General features: G+C 41.3%; 1 protein-coding gene across 1 annotated transcript in view; it reads left to right on the forward strand.

The window, feature by feature from the left end:
• Positions 1-3,018: 3,018 nt before the first annotated feature.
• LOC128909339 (cytosolic phospholipase A2 epsilon-like) overlaps positions 3,019-15,276 on the forward strand; it is a 43,043-nt gene continuing 30,785 nt past the window's right edge. The window contains exons 1-2 of the mRNA XM_054200894.1: positions 3,019-3,045; positions 5,351-5,423. Of these exons, the coding sequence (XP_054056869.1) occupies positions 3,019-3,045; positions 5,351-5,423 (100 nt within the window). The remainder of the gene's footprint in view (positions 3,046-5,350; positions 5,424-15,276) is intronic.

Here is a 15,276-nt window from a genome sequence, read left to right on the forward strand (position 1 = left end):
AGTAATTAAGATTATATGATTGCCACAGTCTAATTAGTTATTTGACAAGCACATAGAAGTGCAATCGCTGTGGGGAAAAAGCTGATTTATCCACGCACAGCTCAAAAGCATGACAGCTCTCAAACACCAGTGCAGTTGCAAAAGAACAGAAGAAATACCCTTCCTGGCAATGCACTAAATGATGCGTGCACACGTCTGATAAAGGACCTGATAAGCAATCTATTAACTAAAAGCAGCACTCCCCTTCAAGCTCTACAGGAGAATGGTATATAATGCAGGAAAAAATTGTATGTCATTTCCAAGGAGCAAGAGTCTTGTCCACCAAAGCATGGATGTTGATCAACCATCATTGAATACCTGAATCTAGATATATAGGAGAATAAATATTTTGCATTTCTTCCTCTTCAGCTAATGAGATATTTCGTAATCCTCTGCCCCTTTGGACAGGTTTTCAGATGCTATGAAAAAATACGAACTGTTTGGATTAAAAAAAAAAGAAAAAGAAAAAGCCTATGTGTTTTGAGGAGGAGGAAATCTGTTCAAACATCCTACAGGCCAAGAAATGTCCAACAGAGAGAGACATGTAGCTTCTGTTTCTAGTGTGAATTCCTCCTCAGAGGCAAGCTACTTAAGAAAGATGTGGTCTTTTCTAGAGCCTGAGCTGGTTAAGAAGTTGTTTTTTGCTGTCTTTTTGGTCACAGTTCCACAGAAGCATTGTGAATGAAAGGCAGGTGCTGGCAGCTGGGAGTTTGTGAAAGGCCAGCCAGGATGAGACTTAGAGGAGTCCCTCACCTCCTTGAGTAGCCTGGCCTAAAAGAAGTAGGCAAGAGTTATAGAAGAGACTTTTCTCTCCACAAATTTCCCAATAAGTTACATAGAAAATTTCAAACTTACCTTCTAAAATCCTGTACACAGTTTTATCTGAGAACCCACTGATATACTCAAAATAAGGTACTCAAACTGTCAAAACGGGCATCATGACTGAATCCTTAAAGCCCACCAGGGAGGGTGTCATCAACATCAACATATTTGTCACAGTCCTCCTGTTATTGCAAAGAGATCTGGGTATTGCCTCAGCTTCACAAAGTCTGTGGGCTCCCTGAGGTACTCTGTTTCAGTTCCACTTTTCAGCTGTTGGCCTTCATTGGGGATTTTTTTTTTTGTCGGGATTAGACACTCTGCTTGACTTTGCCTGTGGACTTTTTGATAGCAAATGGTGAGCACCTCCTCCTTCCTGATTTTAGCAGCTTCAGACTGGTCAGAAAACATATATTCTTGAGAAAAAACACATTCTTGAGAAAAGGGAAGCAGTTCTCTGAGGACTACAGCCTGCTCCATCTTCTGTATGCCCCTTGTCAGAATTTGCGATGCACCCTAAAATCTCAGATAACCTGAACAAAACCAGAAATAGTAGTTTCTCAGACACTGGCACGGTGTTTTGGTTTACTGCATTCTCCATTTACTACACGTTCACATTAGATGCTTGTCCCACATGCCCATGCTGGGGCTACTACTAGGTCCTCTTCTAGCAGAGGTACTTGACAGCCAGTGTCTGGGATGGACTCCCTCTAGCTCCATGCTTGGGTAGGAGAGGTCATAGATGGGTAGAGATTGGTCCTCCCTTTTTCTTTCCTTGAGTTATTCAAGAAGTAGTTATTTCTCAGCTGTTTTGGGGTGAGATAGTCACTCCCTACATCCTTCTCTACCCCAGCTGGACATTCCACAGTGTTGGTTAGAGTTGTTGTGTTTTTTGAGGGTTGGGGTTTTTTTGTGTGTGTGGTTTTGGGGTTTTTTTGTTTGTTTGTTTGTTTTGTTTTGTTTTGTTTTTTTTAATCCGTGGGAAGACATCAACTTCCATAGTCTTCATCCCCGGGTCAGAATTTCTCAGGGGAATGGCTCAGGCAACATCAGTTCAGACACTGCAGGAGCTAACAAAACAGTTCAGGTTTAGCCAATTTCAGATCAATTTTCTCAGTTTTGGGATAAATAGCTAAGGCTGCTTGTCTGATTGAAGGTCTTTTTTTGCCGGATGTAATGTTAATGGAATGTTATCTTATGTAATTTCACGTCTTTTTAATTTGAAAGGTATGAAGGGTAGATTTCTAATCCTAAAGTCGTTGATGACTGAAGTAATTTTCATGCAGTGAAAAGCTGTAAGGCCTGAACTGGCTCTCTTTATTGTGTGTTTTCATGATGTGTGTGTAGAAGGGGACAGGTTGTGAGTACTGTGAGAGTATAGTATCACTTCCTGTAGTTTTCAAGTCGTCATTTTATATCAGGCATCTGGGCATATTAGCTGGACCTGGGCAAGGGCTATTCACCTGTGTATCTGCTGCTGCACAATTTTCTGCCAGAAAATGGAAAAGTTTGCTCTCATTTTTTTTATCATAATTTGAAGACACTGTCTTGGTTTATTCAGAAGTTTTGCGTTTGTTCTGAAAAGCAGGAAAACGCATATCCACCTGACAAATATATAAATGAAACTGGGGAAACATATACTAGCAAGCAATTCCACACCCTCTACTTCCAAGAAAAGGAAAACAAATAACATTTTGTTGAAATAGAAGATCTTTTAAAGTTATTTCATCCACAATACTTTTGGTTGTCGACTGGGGTGCTGTAGAGCTCTGTTTTCCTCCAGCCTACATGTAGCTGCTATTATCTTCTCTGATTTGTGCATTGCTTAGGCTGCCAGGTCATATGGATCCATGAATAAGTGCTGTGCGTTATCACTCCCTTATCTTGAATTGCTAATAACTCTTAGTACCTTGGTGTGTACAGCCTTCCCAGAAACACACCTCTGGTGTTTAGCTAACAAATAAGCTCAGCAAATTCCCTCCCCTTCTCCCTTCATACTTTCCCTTTCAGGCAATGAGGAAGGTGGGGCATGGATTAACCACTTGCTCCTCAGCAGGTGCCTCCTTAAAGTTTGCAGAGGTACTTTGTGAGCCACTGCCAGCTGTTGCCTATAACAGTGAAGTGACATTCCTATCTGACTTGTATGCAGCTGGGAGCACGATGGGATCATACTGGAGTGCTCGTGAGGTAAGAGTGTGAAAATTCAGGCCTTAATTCATTAGAAGCTGAGATGGGTTGATGAACCTGAGGCGGGTTTGTGATTGGGATCGTGGTGCCTAGAAGAGGACTTGGGAGCTGTTAGTCCAAATTCATCTATGTGTGTGTTTATGTCAGAGTGACTGATAGTTTTGCTGATACTGGCTGCCCTGCGGAGGCACTTCTGGTAGTGGAGGGAAGTTCAGCCACTCCATGAGGGTGTGAGTTATTCACATGGAGGCTGAGAAGCAGTCTGAGGTGCTTCACGGGAGCTTGCTGTGGATTTGGGCTGAATCTGTGATTTGACGCAAACATTATGCAAGTTGGGCTCTTCCACAGTGCAGCATCTGCCAGCTACGAGTATAGTCACACGCTGTGCCCAGGGAGCTGTGCTAGCAGCCTCCTGGTAGTGATGTACACAGGAAGGTCACTGACTAAAACCAGTGGTAAATCATGGACACAAAGAAAATGGTCCTAGTTTGATATTTGTGCATGACTGACACACAAAAATTCTTGATCTGCCTTTGTCCACAATCGCTACAAATATTTTTTTTATTATTACTTCTTTTTGTGGAACATAACGAGGAAGGAAAGCCCTAAAACTGCCTGTTTTAGGGCAGTCAACAGGGAGTTGACTGCAGGGAGTCAACATACTCCGTCCTCAGCTCTGAAATTGACCTGCTATTTGACTGTAAGCAAGTTATTTAATCAATCTGTGCCCTGCTTCCCTGGTTGTAAAACAGAGGTTACAGAGCTTCTCTCTGTAACGTGGATGTGTGTTAACATAAGTGTGCATTGATGCTTGGAGACCTCAAATGTGGGGTCCTCATGGCTTAACAAATAAAAAGCATGAATGTCTAACCAAACTAGTTAAAGAAACACTAAGGATTTACAGGTTCATCCTTTTGAAAGGTGAGGAGAAAAATGAACAGAGTCTGGCAATGGTCTTTGTGTGGAAAATATCTGTACAAAACAAGGAACAGGACTGTCATCTCTGCTCTTCTTCTTGCCCTTAATCACTGAAACAGCCTCATGAGAAAGAGTAAAAGTAGAGGCTTCTTGGTGACGGGGTCGGGGTGGGGGGCAGGAGAATTATTTCATCCAGAATGTGAATCCAGACAGAAGACAATAAAACATGCCCTTCTGTTTCGGAGCGAGACATAAAATACAGACCAAGATTGGCTTACCATAATTCAAGAGTGATAGGGGGGTCTGTATCCAACTCCTCAGCAGGGTCAACACCTAACTGGAAAAGAAGTGACATAATCTCCCTGAAGGAATTGAATGGAGTAATTTTGCTAGCAGATAGTGGGAAAGGGATTAGGTAACAATTTACAGTGAAGCAATATCCAGAGTTTCAGATACTAAAATCTGCAAGAATTAATAATTTGTTTGGGCTGTGTCTAGTTATTTGTCTTTCCTTCTGTGCTTGACATTTCGGCTAATGACCCTTTTTTCAAATGTCTAGCATCTGGTTTGAGTTGGGAAGTTTCATTAACATCTCTTCCTAAGCTGTTTTCTTTCATATAGGTTCTGCTGCCTCAGAACCTGAGTGGTGCCTCACTCACTGAACATTTTCATTTTTCTCTGGGGTCATGATGCTTTTGAACATAGCTAAGATGTTGAAGTCTACAGTATCATGATTACACGTTTTATCATGGATTGTTTCTGTTTCCTAGCAGTTCTTTGTACTTCATTCATTCTCCTCTTCCTGACCACAATAGTTGAACACCTCACAACCTTTCATGTATTCGCACTTCGCTGATTCTGGGAAAAGTTCCTGATAAAAATTTTAAATGGAAAGTTGGAATTTTTACTGAATAAAATTATCTGAAGAAAATATCTGCTTTCCATGTGAAATTTCAGCTATTCAAGAGAGTTAAACTTATTATGTATTTGTCTACAAATGTTTGATGGAGGTGCTTCTCATGCACACTCACTCTTTGCTAGCTTATATTTCCAGCTTAATTGTTGATAAAGATTTCTTTTAAATTAAAATGTCCTGTCATGTAATGCAAGCATTAATTTTATTTAAAACCATTTTACTGTGTTATCCATTTTACTGTTATTCCTTCCATAAACGACGTATATACACAGAGGAATATTTCCTCTTTTTCTGACTCTTTTTCTAACTCTACATAGATGTGGTTTTAACTTCCAAAGCAGTGCAAGTAAATAATATTCCAGTTTTGCTGCACCACTCTGAAAATTGCAACACGCGCTTATGGGAGGGCATGTTTTATGAAGCATAAACAACTTGATATTTATGCAGGTAATAACTGACATTTTTCTGCAGAGTGAAGAATGCCCGTGCTACTCACTCTCTGTGAAAATTGTAAGAATGAGAAATCTGAGAAAGGCAGATCTGTGTGAGTATCACAGTCTTTCCTTGCAGTTCCCAGTAGTTTGGTTCTGAAAGCAGAGAATATAAGCAAGTGCTGTAACTTGTATCTGTGTATGAAGTGTCACCATGGTTTCAAATATTGATGCATATTTGAATTTGGGCTATTCTTAGAATACAGTTTTGTATAAACAATATCTTTCCATTTATAGAATGTTACTATTAACGGAAATACCAAAGGTCTGCTGTGGTGTACTGTAAAGCATCTTAACTGCTAACCAGCTTCAGAGCCAGTTTTGCTGAACAAATTCGGCTGTTAATTCTCAGCTGCAGTTTTTGATGCACTGAAATGCAGGCTGCCCCTCTGCTTCCTGACAAAAATGCCAGCACTGATGTTGAGTGGCTGCCAGAGCCTGTGGGGTAACATGGGAGCTTTGGTATCATTGTGCGTACCTGTCTGATTTTGCAGGCAGCAGAAATAATACAGGCACCTCTAAATTCCTTTTTGCTTAAAAAAAAAAAAAAAAAAAAAAAAAATAGAGGAGCATTATGTATTTTATTGCCAAACAACTTTTTTTTTTTTTTTCTCTCAAATGTTTACTGAAATGTATTTGAAATACCAGATTTTCAAGGCAAAACCAGTATCATTGAAAAGTTTCTGGGGACTTGGTGGAATGGGTGGAAGTGAAGAGAGAAAAATCTCATCAGATACTCAAGTAGGAGAAAGCAAGCTGAAGGTGGACTCAAATATCTGCCTCAGAGAGAAAGAAAAAGGCAGGAATGCAATGGAAAGGAAGTAAATAAGAACCTTTGCGTATTAAGTAGGACCAAGTAAACTCAGCAAAAGTATTTGCCTCCATCTGTAGAGATTACTATTCAGTTCTTGCTTTTCTGCTGTTAAGCCTAGCACAGAAATGTTGCCTTTTCTTGACAACAGCACATCTTCAGGGAAGAATGAAAAGATGGTTGAGTTCCCTCTCTGTCTTTTTAATCTCGGCTGAGCTGTTTTCTGGCATAAATGATACTACTCCAAGGGAATGCCTAAGTTGCCCTGACAGCCAATAGCATCAAGATAACCACCTACAGAGTTGGTAACCAAATATCTGTCTCCGGCCTTAAAATCAGAGATGTTTATTTCTTTCTCAGCATTTTAGAATGATTTTACATTTTCAAGGACCAAAGAACTTCCAGAAATCCATAGCTACCTGTCTTAGCTCTTTATCTTTTATTAGTCTTTAGCCTGTATCTTCATTTTGAGCAGAAGTTTGACTACCTGATTGCAGGTATGAAGCTATATCACTGGAGATTTACTTCCAAAGCCAGATGTGGAGGTAGGTCGTCTTTGCTGGTGAGAGCCAGAAGAAGCAATCCTAGGTGCCAGGGTCTGAGAAGAGCATCCTTGTTCATTTCCCACCCCAGTTGCCTTTCTATATAATGCAACAGAGCACCAAATATAATTTTCTGTTTGAGAATCGGGAGCAAGTCACCCATGGCACAGCAGAGAGCCGGTTAGATTTTATCTGAACCATATCTGTATGATCTCTCAGAACACTTAATTTTGTTAGTGGAGTCATGCCAAGTGGTGCAGTACACATCACAAGAAATAAGTCTGTTAAAAAGCATTAAACTGAATTAGAAAATGAGTGTGAGAGTGTAGTAGGAACCTTTACGGGGCAGCCCTTCCACTCTTGACAAAAATGTTGTGCAAAGAGGTTTTAACACCTAAACAATGAGAGAAGTCCTCAGAGGAAGAGATCCAAAGGCACTTGTTCAAAAACTGTCATGGAAGAGAGGGGTATTGGCATGTACAGCAAAGTTGACTTTGTAGTCTATACCAAGTTCAGAGTGGTTTAGGCTGAAGTGCATTTATGGGCAGTGAGACAAGTGGAGACTTTGAAAGGAAATCAGGGAATCCTAAACTATGCATTTAATTATGCATGAATAGAGTGACTTGAATGGAGCAACGAGTTAAGTACAAAGTAAAGATAACTAGTTAGGCCTGCTTATCTGTATTTCTGTAGGTATTTACTTTCCCAGAATTAGTCTTTGCTCAAAAGGAATTTTAATATTTTTTTCAATATTTTTTGTGGGAATATATTTGTCACGTAATTCCTCTATTTATTCAAATATTTTTAAAATACTTGAAATATGTTTGGCTCAAAATATATTTTAGGAGAAGATTATATTTCCCACCCGCATTTATTTGTTTTAATCACTATTTCCGTACCATTTAAAGATGTCATGAGAGGCAGAGATGAGGACAGGGAGTTGAAAGATGTCACAGAAATAGTTCAAACTGCAAGAGCCGTCGGCGCTTTGTTGGAGTCAAGAGTCTGATTAGACCAAGCTGTGGTTTTTGGAAGACTGCCTTTCAAAGATGCTCTTCTTCAGCTGTGGCACTGCACAGCTAAAGTGTCCTCTGCGCAGAGGGACTGCTACACGCAGCCCACAGTACCCATGCATCTTTAGATCTTGCACATGCCATATAATATAGGACTTGGTTTTTTATTATGGGATAGCTGTGGCAATCATCTATAATCATGATCTCCTGACCTTTTCCCTTTGTGTCAGACAGAAGATTGTATTTGTATATGGTGTGAGCATAATAACAAGAATTAGGCTAGTAATGTGTGTTGAAATCTGATAGGAATAAGGCTTACTCATGAATCAGAAAGATTGCTACTACATTATGTATGTTATTAGGCAACTGCGATCTGAGCAGTACATATCATTCCCAAGACACAGCTGTTGCAATTTCTGGGCACATTTGACTTTGGCTAAATTTTCCCTGTCAAAAGTTATAAGAATAGTGACACCAGACCACTCCAAAATCTCATCTGGATTGACAGTATGTCCCCAGAACTGGCCTATAATAAATGCTTTTGGGCAGGACAAGCACCAAAGCATGCTTTTCCCTGCCCCACTCTCCCAATAAATCTGTGGTTCATGAGGTCCATGACTCAAAGATCTGCCTGCGAGTCAAAAGTAGCGTTTGCATTTAATTGCCATACCTAAAATGCTTGGCACTTGGAGGGCACAAAAGCTTTTTACTTTGATATCTTTCAGCTCACTTTGCACTGGACAGGAACCCAAATGCTTTTTCTCAGTGCCATAGGAAAACACAAGGCCTCGTTTCAGGATGTTATCCTCTGGGGTGGTCCGTATACTTATATTGCTAATTAAATAGTTATGGACATTTCTTTTTTTCTCCTCTTTGCCTTGCATGGGCAGCAGAAATGCCTACTTGAAAAAAACTGGTTCTCTTCTGGCTGGCCTGAAGAGGCCTTTTCTGCATATTAGTTAGGATTAGCTCTTACACAGAGACAACTGCCCCCTTGTATTTATTCCAAAAATGGCAGAAAACTTATCATTAACAGCTGCATGACTGAAGCTGTCCCTTGCTTTAAAACTGCGAAAACTTTGTAGCTGTCACAAAGCTTTATAAATGCATCCACAATTTCTGCAAAATCTGGATTCACTGACTGGATGGTGCTGTTTCTCTGTAACTGTATAGGAAAGCACGTGGCGATTTTGGAGAGGAGTGTTTAATAGCCCATAGTCTAAACATTGATCATCCAACTGTGCCAGCTTGAGGCACCGGCAAAATATGGAGCCATTGGCACCATTGGGAGCAAGAGTCACAAGCTGAGGTGCCTGGGCTCTCCACATTCCTGCACCCCCATTGCGGTGCTCAGGGACACACGAATGGCTGCGCTGGATCAGATCACAGTTCTCTCCTGCCTCGTGTTTGAGAGTGGCCAAAGGCCAAGGTGCCTGGGGAGGAGTGTGAGAGTAGAGTGAAAGTATATAGTGCGTTGTCGTCTCCCAGCCTTTGATCACTTCAGAGTTGGTAACTTCCCAGGCCAAACACAGTTTTTCTATGAATGCCGCGACACCTTCAGTCTACCCTTGCACCTACATAAACTCTATACATCAACAACAGTCTTTGTCCAGCCTCTGGTTTTTGTGTCACAAAAACCTTTGCTGTAATCTGAATGCCTCATCCTTGCAGTAGCAAAAATCATTTTTGCCTTCTCTGCTGAAAGGCCTTGATTTTTTTTTTCTGCCATCCAGTGACTTCCCATGATCTTCCCTTACTTTCCCTGTCAGCTGAAGTAGTGGAGACTGATTTTTCAGAAGGTTTCCCACATGTGGGAAAGGATTGGTTGTTGCAAAACTCTTGCTTTTCAAGGGCTGGTCCACCAGTCAAGGTCACTGGAAGAGGACATAGCTTTCATCTTCAAGTGCCCTCACCTATTTCTTCATATAAGCCTTCGAAGGCCCCTTGAAGCCACCTTTATGCAGGTCTCTGCATTTCTACTCTTTAACCATGGGAGAGTTTCTTTCTCGAGAGCCTTTTCTGCTGGCCAAGTACCACTGCATTTCACCCTCCGTGTGCCAATTATAACAAGAACTAGATCCACGCTGTGTAAATTCCCCGAAGTGGATCTTCTTTTCAGTGTGGCTGCCCAGGGCTGCCTCGCTGTGCGCAGTCCCGCCGGAGCGCATCCGGCACTGGCTGTTCCCAGAGACTGCCGCTGCAGTCACAGCGGGGCACGGGCTGCCTCGCACAGCTGGCAAATCTGGTCTAGCGCAGCCCTTTTCTCAGTGGCAGGGTTCACGGGTTTTCCAGGAGGGGAAATAAATGCCTTCTACACTGCAAATTGACACCTAATGGGAGAGAAACCTGTTTGTTTCACGGGCTACGAGCGAGATATAAAGTAACATTTTCTACATACTGGTGTTTCACAGAAATATTCGCTTCAGGAGACAAAAAATGTGTTTAAAAATATTGGCTTCCCATACTTTGTATTTAGTAAAGTCCCAAGCTCCAGAAAACTTTTTTTTGGAATGGCCTACAGCTACTTTTTTTTTTTTTCTTTGATACGACAAGGCTCATTAAATAAAGCCTTAAGCTTGTCTTTAACTATACTATTAAATCTGGGTCTTGTTAAATCTGTTGCTACATAATTTCATAGCGAACTCCCAATACACTACCCATTGATTTAAAATTTGGAAGGCAGTATTACTAGTGTTTTTCCTTATATCACCTAAATCCTGTGTAACACCACCGTTTCCCTTTTGTTGCCATGTTCTCCAAAGGAAACTATTGTGTGTGGAAAGGACTGATTGAAGACACACACACAACAAGCTGCGTGTGCTTGTTCTTGCCTGTCCCACTGACTGTAGCACCAATGTGAGGGGGTGGCAGCAGTAAGTGCAGGCAGGTGGCATGGGCAGTGCCAGCAGGCAGCTGCCTGGGCTGGCTGGCCAGCCCTAACGGCATGTTTGCTTTTACAGAATCATAGAATGGTTCGGGTTGGAAGGGACCTTAAAGGTCATCTAGTTCCAACCCCCCTGCCATGGGCAGGGACACCTCCCACTAGACCAGGCTGCTCAAAGCCCCGTCCAGCCTGGCCTTGAACACTTCTAGGGACGGGGCATCTACAACTTCTCTGGGCAACCTGTTCCAGTGCCTCACCATCCTCACAGTAAAGAATTGCTTCCTAATATCCAATCTAAATCTACCCTCTTTCAGCTTGAAACCGTTACCCCTCCTCCTATCACTCCATTCCCTGATAAAGAGTCCCTCCCCAGCTTTCCTGTAGGCCCCCTTCAGGTACTGTAAGGATGCTATAAGGTCTCCCCGGAGCCTTCTCTTCTCCAGGCTGAACAACCCAACTCAGCCTGTCCTCATAGCATAGGTAATCCAGCCCTCTGGATTTCACCTTTCAGGGTGAAATCGCTTCACTGTCAACATGGATGTGGTCACTGAGTTTTGCCATGGTTGAGAGAAATCCTGGGACATGGTCCTTTGGAAAAAGTGCACTGGTGTCTTTGCAAGGCATCTCATCTAAGTTCCTGGTGCCACTGGCTGCTCAGACAGGCTGTGTTTGCATTAATGGAGAGAAAAACCTGAAAGAGGCCCAGGACAAATGCTCGGCAATAGGAATCCGCACAAGGACAGAGAATTAGTTACGTGGGTAGCTGCCAAGTTGCAACAAGACCTGTAAACAAGGATTTCCTCACTGGTTAAGAAACTGAAACAAACAGTTATAAAACAATTGTTAATCACCAGAAGCTCCTCCCTGTGATGTCATATCCTGAAGCAGGGCTTTTCTTACTGTAATTGTAAGTGGGTTAGATCAAGATGAAGAGCTAATTGCATACCTAGTAAGGTACTTGTCAAAATGGAGCCTTGGTCCTGACTGATGTTTATAATAACAAAGTCATAACCACAGTTAATAATATGAATAACAAATTAATGGAATATCTCAATTAATATAATGTAAATCAGCTTCACAGTTGCACTTCTTAACAACCTCTGCTCTTTTCCATTCAATCTTCTGTTTGGTTTTATCCACTCGTGTTACCCATCTCTGCTCCCACCCTTCCTCAGTTCATTGCTATCATCTAAACACATGCCACACCCTAGTTTCCCTCAGATCACCCATTTTGTGTTCTCTAGTCTAAGAGATTATTTCAAGGTTTTTCCCTTTCTCAAGTCTTTAACTTATTGTTGGCAGAAAAGCCACGATGGCCTGTATTGTATATAGTGTAGTGTGTATTGTACTGTATGCAATTGTATTATATACATAGTAAGAAGCGTGGAGGCGAAAAGCCTGTGCTGTGCCTTCATAGTATCATAAGATGCCACTAAAAAGGACAATGCTACCTATAATCAAGGAGTTCATTAATATGTTATTTGTTTAGGGATCTTGGTCAGGGCACCTCCTTACAGTTATTGAAATGATTGCATCTCTACTGCTAGGTATCAATGGTTTGCATGTAGGTACACATGCATCTTCTGTCAGCCATTCTGGCTTCTCTGCACTTCTGTGTGCAAGAACAGAAAGCTGCTCTGGTGGTTAAAGGTATTTTGTGCAATGTTCCCCCAGGATTTCCTTGAGACTCTTGGAGAAGATGAGTTTCCTCAAAACCTCAGTTCCTCATATCTAAAGCAAGGAATGCAGCAAGGGCATTAGGGGCTCCATAAGGGGCATTAGGAGAATGAACTGATTACCGGCTGAAGGATTCGTAAAAGGAGTAAACAACCTTAGATAACTGTTAGGATTTTCTCTGTCTCAAAGGCAAATGTGAGACCAGCTACTGTGCTCTAATACCATAGCAGCACAGGTGGTACTGTGGCTGTTGTCCTTCGCTGAACAGGCGCGATCTTTAAAGCCTTCTGTGATGGTACTACATGTTCCTAGTAGAATTCATTATCCTCTTGTTTAGAGGGGGCTTCTACTCAACAAGTGGTTGAAACAGGTTTTAAAACACTTTATAATTTTATAAAATGTCAAAACCTGTTTTAAAACAGGCTTGAAAAGGGTGGAGGCAATGGAAATGAACAAGGGAGAAGCGTGGGCGGAGAAAAGAGGTTGGAATAGAGTAGGTGATGGTGGCAGAACCACACGGTGCTGTGAGAGGACACAGGCCCATGCAGTGACTCATGACTCTTCATTCCTCCTCTGCCATTTGGCTTACAGGGTTAAAAGGCAGTGGCAGACTCTGCTCAGGACATGACATTCTAGTTTGCACTTGGAAAATTCCAGCCGACCGATGGATGTTTCTGCAAGAGCTTAGACATGTTTCATGAACTGCTGTGCTAATAAATAGCACAGGTAGCACAAGACTAGCATGCAGTTTCTTTTGAACATATGTAAGCAGATTCAGCAGTTGTCAAAAGATAATGACAATGAAGTACGTGCTTTGATTTCTGAATAGCTTTCTATATTTGCCAATTTCTTTGGACTGAGCTGTGTAACACTTTCTTACCACTTATGAAACTAAATTGAACACTGCCTTTTCCCATGCTTGCAGTCTCCTGCATCTTCTTAAAAGTTATTGTACCTTGGTGGTTTTGATCATCCTTGATAAGGACCATCTTTTACTGTATATAGAATCATAGAATCATATCTTGCTGACTATTGCATATTGATGTATTGAGTTTAAAACCAAAGTATACTTTGCTTGACACTGAACAGCAACCACAATTTGAATATCAGCAGATCTGTGTTTACAGGGATATTAGTGGTTATGTGGGACCTTCAAAGAAGTTCATAAAGAATATGAAAACTGATACAGACCTTTACTTATTGCAGGACTTGCTTCAGGATTTTTGAGGTATTCCTTTGATGAGAAGAAGGACAACTTCTCATCTTTGGTATTCTATTGCAGAAAATACCTTTAAATGCATTTTTGTTCATTGATTCCCAATAGATTTTCTTATACACCATTAAAGAACCTGCAGAATCTGTTCTAGTTCTGTCCTGGTTGTTCTGATTTCATCTGCAGTTCATCCAAGTATGCATTACACGGAGTGACTGATATCTGTAATCAACGATTCTTTCTTTCCAATACCGTCTGAGCAGGGACCTGTTTTGTTTTATGCATCTGTGCTCTCTTAGTGATTTCAGACATGTCTAGATAGTGCTGCTGAGGTGAGCTGCACACTAAAAGCACCATGTAATAAGGCCTGTGGTATGTCTTGGTCCCTGTGGAGGTTTATTCTGAAGACTCAGAGCAGTGCCAGGGAAAGCCTTGCCCACAGGTGAGATTCACAGGGCTTGAGGGCGTTTATCAGCGATGGTCTCCAGAGAGGAGCTTCAGGCAAACTTTTTGCTGAACCAAGGACATTGTTTACCTTGTAGATGAGGACCAAGAACCCATATGTGATTTGCTATTATGTGGGAGGCCAATGTAAAGTAGGGAGGCAGTATTTAGCATGGCTGTGATAGTCTGCATCGTTGAAAAGACACGTGAGAGTGTCCGTGTGAGACTATGGCTTCTCCCCAGGTACTTTTATGACTGTGTTCTCAACCAGAGCCAATAAAATAGTGCTGCAGTAGTAGGCATTGAAAGTTAAAAGTAAGATTCACACACAAATATTGGTTCTGGTGCTTGCATTGCATTCTGCTATTAAATTGGCAATCTTTTTGAATGTCTGTCTGGCAAAGGTTTTCATCTTTTCCTATTTGTTCAGGACCAATCTTGTCTATCCTTTTTTAAAGAGTTCCCTTTCAGTTCAAGAATGAAAACTAAACAAAAGGGGTCTTGGATAGAAATGTTCCTTGTGAATCAGATATATCTATTCTTAACGCTTTCATTCATTCTTACTCGCAGGAAAGTTGCTGTAGACTGTTACATCAGCTGGGAGTCCTGGAGGACTCCAGCCAGAATATGAGCTCATTTAATTTCACCGTGAAAATAGGATTAGTTGTAGCCTCTGGAGACTGTGTGTTTATCTCTGGTTTACTTTGATGTGAAAGAAACCGATGGTGACATCTTTGTAGAAAAGGCGTATAAAATGTGAAGACTCAGCTGCCAAAAGCAAAGCACGTGTTGGCAACGCATCTAAGTCATAGTATTTATGTCAGGATGAGCAATTGCTGCAACGTAAACTGTTAATCCAGGCTGAACGAACTCTTTCCTTAACAAATAAACCAAAACAATCAAACTGTAATCTTCACCTGTGTGTTATGCCCTGTAGGTCCAAAATTAAGTTCACAAAATGGTGACTGACATTTACAGACTTTGGGCTTAATTCTCAGGGACACGAAGACCCATTTGTGTCGTGGTATAAAGACTCTTGCTTCTAGCGAGTTGTGCCAGTATGTTACGGAATCTTTCTTACCAAATTAAATAATTGACATTTTTACCTTTATATTGGCTGCTGCAAACGAACCTGCAAGGGAATGAAGTGACTTATTGCACCCTACTTTTCTTACTTAGTTATAATGATGTGCCTTATTAGTTCCATGCTGTTTCCTTAGGCATAACTCTTCCACCCTCACCATAAAAAACAAAGTACTTCTACAGGTATCTATTTTTAGTTCTGTGTACAGAATCTACAATAAACTCTTACAGATTATCAG

Source organism: Rissa tridactyla, chromosome 4, assembly GCF_028500815.1.
Source record: "Rissa tridactyla isolate bRisTri1 chromosome 4, bRisTri1.patW.cur.20221130, whole genome shotgun sequence".
Classification (NCBI taxonomy): Eukaryota; Metazoa; Chordata; class Aves; order Charadriiformes; family Laridae; genus Rissa; species Rissa tridactyla.